General features: G+C 58.5%; 1 protein-coding gene across 3 annotated transcripts; it reads right to left on the reverse strand.

Moving 5' to 3' along the window:
• Positions 1-2,092: 2,092 nt before the first annotated feature.
• TNFRSF13C (TNF receptor superfamily member 13C) lies at positions 2,093-5,416 on the reverse strand. 3 transcript variants are annotated; one of them, XM_032594049.1, is made up of 3 exons: positions 4,994-5,416; positions 4,395-4,643; positions 2,093-4,004 (listed from the first exon to the last, which is right to left on the reverse strand). In XM_032594049.1, the coding sequence occupies exons 1-3, from the start codon at positions 5,307-5,309 to the stop codon at positions 3,823-3,825; spliced, it is 747 nt and encodes a 248-aa protein (XP_032449940.1). In that variant the 5' UTR covers positions 5,310-5,416; the 3' UTR covers positions 2,093-3,822. The 3 variants fall into 3 exon arrangements, with proteins under 3 accessions (XP_032449940.1, XP_032449941.1, XP_032449939.1); XM_032594050.1 differs by having other exon boundaries at positions 4,395-4,640; positions 4,994-5,415; XM_032594048.1 differs by having other exon boundaries at positions 4,395-4,724; positions 4,994-5,415.
• Between the last annotated feature and the right edge of the window lie 3,093 nt (positions 5,417-8,509).

Consider the following 8,509-nt stretch of genomic DNA (forward strand, 5'->3'; position numbering starts at 1 on the left):
CCCTCTAGCTCCCCCCGCCCCTGTGGCCTGCTTCTTGACCCCTTCTGTGCCCTCTCCTCTGTACCTTTTTCCGCAGTCCCTTGGGCCAGGAATGCCCATTCTCTGCTCCATTCCAGTAGGAAAATTGGGCAAGACTCAGGGCATACCTCCCACGGTCCAAAGCATGCTCTAGACGCTGGATTAATGACCTCCCTGCTTGGGGCATTCCCTGGGTCTGGCAGGGATCGGCAGCCCTGTCCCTGTGTCTCACTCCATCTCTCCCACTGCACTAGGACCTATTGGTGGGGCCTGAGGCCACCCTCCAGGTATTGCCCAGAATGGCCCTGGCACAGAGCGGGTGTGTTTGGATCTGGTGTGATCAGTGGGACAGTAAATGGATGAGCGGTGGGAGTGGTAACTGCCGAGACTAGAGCTTCAGACCAGCTCTGGGAAACTAGCTTTCCAGGAGAATTTCTGAGGGTTGGGGGCTCCGGGCAGGAAGTGTCTGCGTCCCAGGGAAGGATGGGATGGAGGCACTCCAGGATGAGGACCCGACTTGCCACATGACCTCTTTAATCTCGGACAGCTGGTTGGCCCTTGGGCTCCATTTAGAAGACGAGACGGGCTCAGAGAGATGCCACCAGCTTCTAAAGGCAAGGGCTGTGTGGAGCCATCCTTGCTGAGACAGCGGGAGGTAAGGGGTCAAGTCCTTCCTCCCTGGCCTCCCCAGCTGGGCCTCCCCACCCCCACCAGGAGCCCAGAGCCCAGGGCTGCTGGGCAGGAAGTGAAAAGTGCCTGCAGGAAGCCCCAGGAGGAACTGAGACTTGAGCCAACCCCGCCTCCACCTGCCTGGGCCCTGGGGACCCTGGGGAAACCAGACCCTCCTTCAGGAAAAACTGGCCAGAAACACAGGCTTGGGGGAGGGGCAGCTGGTTCCCACCCAACAAGCAGTTTTTCCAAAGTCTATCTTGGGTGCCTCTTAGAGCCAAAAGAGACCAGTTGGGAAAGAAATCTTTGAGTAGTGATGAAAACAAGACGTAAAGCCTGGAATCAATCCCTGGAGTCAGCACTCCCAAGGAGGGCACCTGGGCCAATGACCTTCTGGACATGGACAGGAGCCTGGGTCTGGCCCAGCTCCACCACTGCTTAGTGGCAGCTTGGGCCAGATCCCTTCATCTCCCGGGCCTCGTTTTTCCTATCTGCAAAATGGGACATCTAATCCCTGTTCATGGACATGAACAGAATTTAGATTTTCAGGAAATCAGATTTTCAGCAGATCAATTCAACCAACAGGGGCCATAAAAAAACTCGGGCAAAGATTTATGCCGAGGAGGTACTCCTGCCTCAGCTACAATAGCAAAAACCAAAATCAACCAAAGGCTCAAGCGGAAAACTTTACAAACATTGAAAATCTTGTTTGCAAAGTATTTAAAGACAAGAGAAAACTCACCAAATATGGCAGCCAAGATATGAATTTATGTAATTACAATTACATAGAGAACCCACCGGTTATGGGTCATTTCTCCATAGACTCCACCCTGGATCACTGTCGAACTTTCCAAAATGTCAACAAATCAGGTCTCGATTTTGTTTTTAGGTTTATTTATTTATTTTCAGAGAGAGACAGAGAGAGTGGGGGAGGGCCAGAGAGGGAGGGAGAGTGAGAATTCCCAAGCACGCTGACAGCATGGAGCCCGATGTGGGGCTTGAACCCATGAACTGTGAGATTGTGACCTGAGCAGAAACCAAGAGTCAGACACTTAACCGACTGAGCCACCCAGGCGTCCCTTTTTTTTCTAAAGAAAAAAACAAAACACAAGAACCTTTTTTAAAGCAAATACCCATGCCCTCCTCCAGGTGCTGTCATTAAGGTCAAATGCAGTAACTTCATGAAGACTCCTTCGAAAGCACTGCCCGGACAGAGAGCCAGGGACTGGAAACCCCTGGGCGGTGGGGTCCCTGACTGGGGCCTGGGGGAGACTGGCCCCCTCTTTGCCCACCTCTCCCCCCGCCTCTGCTCCCGGTTCTTCTCCCAGGAAACTTGCTTCTTCTGGGCCTCAATTTCTTCATCTATAAAATGGAGGGAGGTGGGGGTAAGGATTCTTTAAGGTTCTCTCCAGTTCTTCTCCTCTAAGGGCCATAAGCCCAGAGGAGCACTTTGCATCCAACCCCCCATTTTTCAGAAACGGAAACCGAGACCAGAGGGGAAGCTGGGGTTTGACTGGGACACAGCGGTTTGCATGTCTGGACCCCAGAGGGGTTTTACGTACTTGTTTTACCTCCAGGGCCCGGTCCCCCACTGCGGTGGAAAAGGTGAGTGGGAGGTAGGAGTGGCCAGGAGGAACAGCTCAGACTCCCCCCATCCCGAGTTGAAGGGGACTGGATGTCTGGGCCTGCTTCCCACCCTCCTGCCTCCCGCCAGCCACCTGACCTTACCCCAGCCACCTGGCAGCCTGCGGGTAGGGGCACTTGGGATGCATTCAGGGAGGGAGTGGCTAGGAAGACTTCACTGTGAGGGTCAGGGTCCTGGAGGCTCCAGACCATCTTTTGGGCTGAGAAAGGGGGTGGGCAGGAAGGGTGAAGGTCTGCCGGGAAGGTCAGGGAGAGGTGGGCGCAAAGCATCTGATGCGTGCAACAGAGCATGGCCAAGGCTCTCCAGTGAGACAAAATGGTACCCAAAACTCCGTCTTCTGACTCCTACTCCACGCTTCTTGTGAGGGCGCTAAGCGGTGACAAGTCCCAAGGACTGTCCAATCCGGTCAGGAGTTTCTAACCCTGTGTTGGAGGGCCGGTAGGAGAGGCAGCACCTGACCAAGTGTAGCACAGTCCACAACTAGAGGAGATGGTCTCAGCCTTGGGCCGCAGAGCAGGGGGCACTGCTGTCGGAGGAGCAATTCCCCTAGGACAATGGGTGATCCCAGGGGCTGGCACAGAATGGCCAAGTGACCCCAGCACTTGGGGCCTAGCTTGAGGAGGGTGGACCACAGACAGAGGGGAGCTCAAGGGACATCCGGTCCCGCTGGTTCAAGGCCACAGCCCCGCTCTGGCTTCTGAACAAAGGAACCTCTTGCAGGTTCTGGGCCTTTCCCTAGGTACAGCTGAGTGTGCCTTGAAGGCAGCTGGGACCCCAGGTGGGGTCTCTGGGGAGATTTTCGGCAGTGTGCCTTCATCATGAGTTTGCAGTCTAGCCCCAGAGGGGCTGTATACCTCCTCTCACGGTGCAAGCTGGGGGCTCTGGAAGCTGCTACGAGGGTGAAAAAGGCATCTTAGGTCCTAGAAGACTGGGCCAAGCGCAGGGTTGACCCTGGGGTACAGATACCCGAGAATCAGCGCAATCCAGGCTCTTTGTCAAAATCACCTTCTATTAAACCCTGAAGCAAACCCCTCAGTTGGTTACTCATCGCTGCCATTTGCATCAGCTTTAAAGCAGGACAGCTCCGAGAGCAAGTATTAAAGAAATACAACACCCAGCTACAAATTAAGCATCCTCCTACTCAATCATTTTCCTAGATTCATTCTGGCTTACGGTGGCTTCCCTGCACTTAAAGAAAAACCTCCTACACAGAGTGCCCCAGCCACACGAAGGCACAGGAGCTCAGCCACCACCTTCGACGGCGGCCAGAGATGGTCTGGTTTTAAGCCACACGCTAACATGCCATACAACGCGCTGCCGTCTGAACTCTGCGGTCTGTAGTCTGTGGTTCTGCAGGGGTTAGCTGGGGAGCAGCCAGGTTCCCAGAAAAGGGGCAGGTGGGCACTGCAGTCAAGAGCCGAATCCAACCTCCAGGCCCCTGGCTGACAGCTCACAGGGAGGACAGGGGTTGCTTCCTGCCCCCTCCGTCGCTACTGTTGCTCAGGGCCAGCAGTCTTGGTGGTCACCAGCTCAGTGGAGCCCAGCTCTGTGGCTGGCACAGGGACGCTGTGGGCAGGTGGGGTGTTGGCTGGGTCTTCTCTGGGTGGAGGCCAGACGGGAGCTGTGGCATCAAGGGGTTTCGGGGGATGGATGATGACATCGTCCAAGGGCTCTGGTGGGGGGGGGGCAGGGAATACAAGGTCAGGGTTGCATCATAGCCTTCCCCCCCCCCCTCCTGTTCTGGAAGCTCCAATGGAGAGATAAGTCATGAACTACCCCCTGCAGGGGTGGGGAGGGGTGGCACGTGATGGGCCCTCAGGACAGGAAGCGCAGAGGGCGCTGGCAAAACGGGGAGCGCAGGGGGAAGGGAGAAGTGTGGGAGCCCTGTGTCTCTTGCTCAGAGGGCTCTGGGAGGCTACAGCTGTGTCCCTCACTCCGACTCAGCCTGAGGTCCTCAGAGCCCGCCCTGGTGCCCCGCGCCCCCCCCCCCCCCCACTCCCCCTTTCCACACTGCCCCGGGGTCCAGTCTCCCTCCCACTGCCCCCACTCCCGCAGAGCTCACCGTGCGGGTGCGGGTCCGGGTCCCCCGGGGGAGCCGCCGCGCGCAGGCGCCGCCGCCGCCGCCGCCACCTCCAGCTCAGCAGGCCCACCAGGACCAGGGCCAGCGCCAGCCCCAGCAGCGCGGGGGCGCCGAAGAGCAGCGCGGGCAGAGGCAGCGCGGCCTCGGCCTCGGTCTCGGCGGCGGCCCCCGCGCCCACCGATTCCTGCGGCTGCAGCGCGGTCCCCGGCGCCAGGCTGCCAGGCCCGGCTGCTGGCGGAGCGGACGGGGAGAGAGAGCAGGGGGCAGGGGGCAGGGACGGCCGGGGAGGGGGAGGGTCGGGAGGAGGCGAGGCTGGGCCGGGGAGGGGAGGGAGGGCCGGGCGGGGTGGACAGGGGAAGGGAAAGAGAGGGGGCGGTGAGGGCCACGTGGTGACCGCTGGTCCCCTTCCAGGTCCCTGCTTACGGCCCCCCATCCACCCAGTCGCCCCCTCCCCACCCATCCTGGGGCAGATGGGGGCCGTGCCCGGGGCTCTGGCAGCGGTGGGGCACCGGTAGCAGGAACCTCCTCCCCCTCCCCAGGGCTGCCCCGCTGACCAGCTGGCAGAGCGGGTCGACTCTTACCCGGTCCGGGTTCTGGCGTCCGGAGGAGCCTGCAGTCCACGCACTTTCGGACCAGAGGGTCAAAGCACTTGTCCACCACACACTTGGTGGGGGCTGCCCCCTCCCTGCCCCGCAGGCTCCTGGCACCTCTCCTCTGGCTGCCCATGCTGCCTCGCACACAGCCGGGACTGAGCCTGGCTTCAGCAGCCAGAGGAGGAAACCGGGAGGGGCCCACCCACTGTGCCCCGCCCTCCGGCCTGCTGGGGTGGGACCACTCTCCGCCAGGGCCCCGAGGCCCTGCACCCCACACCTTCTCTTCTACCTGTGGTTCCTCCATTCAACCACTCAACCATCACCCCCAGATGCTGGGCGGGCCGCCCTCTGCTGGGCGCTGGGACCCCGCTGGGCTCGGATGGGGGCCTTCTCTCGGACAGCAAAGGATGGGCCCCTGTAGTCAGGACACAGCCCTCTGGGTGGCCTCCCCTGTCCTTCTCCCCAAGGCCAGCCCACAGCCCCAGACAATCCCCAACCCCCATGTCCCCCCACCTCACCTGCCTCCTCTTCTGGGGAAACTTCCTGCTCTTCCAGGGCAGAGCGGGTTCAGTTCTTTGAATGTTAGCGAAAGACAGGGCCTCGCAGCCGCAGACATGGAGAGAGAGGGAGGCTTTGTGGAGGAGGTGATGAGGAGGAGGTGTTCGCCAGATGGAGGGGGGTCTAAGGGAGCATAACAGTGGACGGGCCCAGGGAGTGCTGGGTTAGAAGGCTGGGCCCTCAACTGAGGGCTAAGGAGCTTTGGCTGAGGGCACTGGGGAACCAACCGTGCAGGACTTTAAGCAGAGAGTGTCATAGTCAGATCTGCGTGATAGTGGGGACCCTCTGGCTGGAGTAGAGAGCACAGTCAGGATAGGGGGAGGGTAGCCGAGGGTTCGAGGACAGACAGCTCTGTCTCCAGATCCTAGGCAGGAGAGAGACTCAGACGGACAGATGAACAGACAGACCAAGACCCCGTGGGCAGCCTGCCCATCCCAACTCCTTTCCCCAGGGCTGTGTGTATCCTGGCCTGCTTGCCTCTGTGTCTCACGGAGGTCCCCTCTGTCTGTCTCTATTCTCCAGTGTTTGGGTTCCCCCACCTGTCTGTCATCCACGTCTCTCTCAGATTGAGCGTCAGACATACGCACAGGCCCCCTCTGCCTTCCTTGACACCTGCTGCCCCTTCCCTGGGGGCAGGGGCTGGCAGAGAGCCTCAGCACGGATGTGGCGGGCCATACCAGACCCCTAAGCACTCAGGTCTGGGGTGGGGGGGGCACAGAGGCAGGAATTACTGTCCAGGGGACAGGGCAAGGGCTTGGGGGCAGGAGTAGATCTTTAGCAGCTGCAAGGGTGTAGGGAAATCTTCCAGGCAGAGACTGGCAAGGGCAAAGGCAGAGAGAGGTGAGAGGGGACAGCATGGCCGCTGCCTCAGGGGATGCTGCAGAAGGACTGGGGGGGAGGCAGATGGGCCAGGCCTCAGACCTCAGGCTCCTGGGCAGTGAGGAGCCCCAGGAGGTGCTGGAGTGAAAGGTGAGCTTCTCTGAACTCTGCTTTAGAAGGGGCCTTCTCTCTGGCTGCTGCAGAGTTGGAGACAGGACACCATGGACCAGGGAGGGGAACCATCTGGAAGCTGTTTAGGAGCCGGGAGCCTGGTTGGCTCAGTCGGTCGAGCATCGAACTCTTGATTTCGGCTCGGGTCATGATCTCACGGGTTCAGGAGATTAAGCCCCACGGAACCTGTTTGGGATTCTCTCCCTCTCTCTCTGCCCCTCCCCTGTGCTCTCTCTCTTCTCAAAATAAATTAAACTTTAAACAAATTTTAAAAACAGTAAAACTATAGAAGTTGTTTAGGAGCAAAGAGTGATGCTGTGGAGTGAGGCGAGAAAGGCTGGTCCCCAGGTTTCTGGCTCAGGGGACCCTGAGGACTCACGGACCCCTGAGTCGGCTGACCACCAGGAGCCCTGGCCCACTGCCTCTCCGTCCCCTGCCCACGGGCCAGCAACTCCATGGCAGGAAGGTGTAGGCGGCAGGGCAGCTGCAAAGGAGAAGTGGGTCTGGGATGGTGGGTGTGGGTGCGAGTGTGGGTGTGCGGTGAGGGGGTGGGGGAGCCAGGGGCCTGGAGGGGAGCGGGGGCAGGGAGGTGGGGGCGGAATCCCCACCCTCATCACAGTGGTGCCGTTACTACCTTTCGCTCTCAGGACCGCAGAGCCCTTACATTGGACCCGGACGCCTCCTTTAAACCTCACGCCTCCGGGCCGAGCGGACGGAGTCTTGTGGGAACCTGGCGTGAGGACCCCGGCCCTAGGAGAGGGTGGGCCAGTGGGGCCGGCCTGGGGCCACTTCCGTGAGCCACTTCTGCACGGGCCGCGTGGGCCTCTGTCTGTCTCACTGTGGCTGCACCGGCTCCAGCAGAAAGCACGGGAGGTGGTCTTCAGGGGCCCAAGCCAGAGGAGGACAGCGACCGTTCGCTCGGTGCCTCCTGTGTGCCCGAGCACGTGCCCAGGACAAAGGGGTAACAGCGAGAAGCGTGTGCGATCCAGGTCAGTGGCATGGGCAGGTGCCTGGCCCTGGACAAACCTCTTCACTCGTGGCTCCTGAAAGGGGAGGGGGCGGGAGGCCTTGAATCTCGACTCTGCAGTTAAGAGAAATTTTTCAACAGACCAATGTGGTAAATACTAGGTTAAATCCTCAACGTAGTCCTTATTTTGGTTTACACAGCTCTTCAGTCAAGATTAGGAATTTCTTTATTCAAGTCTTCTACGTCACTTCTTGACGGAGACGTGTCCGAGAGAGGAGTTAGTTTCACAAATCGATGTGGTTTTTGCAAATTTTTGTTCTTTTGATCATTTTCACTCACTTAAGATTTTTATTTAAAATCTTTTTCGGGGCGCCTGGGTGGCGCAGTCGGTTAAGCGTCCGACTTCAGCCAGGTCACGATCTCGTGGTCCGGGAGTTCGAGCCCCGCGTCAGGCTCTGGGCTGATGGCTCGGAGCCTGGAGCCTGCTTCCGATTCTGTGTCTCCCTCTCTCTCTGCCCCTCCCCCGTTCATGCTCTGTCTCTCTCTGTCCCAAAAATAAACAAACGTTGAAAAAAGAATAAAATAAAAAAATAAAATCTTTTTCATGTTTATTTATTTTGAGAGGGAGAGACAGAGCACAAGCAGGGAGGGGGCAGAGAGAGAGAGAGAGAGACAGAGAGAGAATCCCAAGCAGGCTCCTGTGCTGCCAGTGCAGAGCCCAATGTGGGGCACAATCTCACAAACCATGAGATCATGATCTGAGCCAAAATCAAGAGCCGAGCTGGGCACTTAGCCGACTGAGCCACCCAGGTGCCCCAAGATTTTTATTTATTTTTATTTATTTAATAATCTCTGCACCCAACGTGGGGCTTGAACTCACAACCCCGAGATCAAGAGTCACATGCTCCACTGACTGAGCCAGCCAGGTGCCCTGATAGTTTTTACTTTAAATAATTGGATATCATCACCTCATACGTACTGAATAGAAA

Source organism: Lynx canadensis, chromosome B4, assembly GCF_007474595.2.
Source record: "Lynx canadensis isolate LIC74 chromosome B4, mLynCan4.pri.v2, whole genome shotgun sequence".
NCBI lineage: Eukaryota > Metazoa > Chordata > Mammalia > Carnivora > Felidae > Lynx > Lynx canadensis.

Excerpts from the sequence above, each read along its gene's own strand:
- TNFRSF13C (XM_032594048.1), bottom strand. The coding sequence starts at position 5,309 with ATGGAGGAACCACAGGTAGAAGAGAAGGTGTGGGGTGCAGGGCCTCGG. Across the intron at positions 4,725-4,993 it reads GACGCCAGAACCCGGACCGG|CCTCGCCTCCTCCCGACCCT; the intron begins GTAAGAGTCGAC and ends TCCCCGGCCCAG. Across the intron at positions 4,005-4,394 it reads CCCGGACCCGCACCCGCACG|AGCCCTTGGACGATGTCATC; the intron begins GTGAGCTCTGCG and ends CCCCCCCACCAG.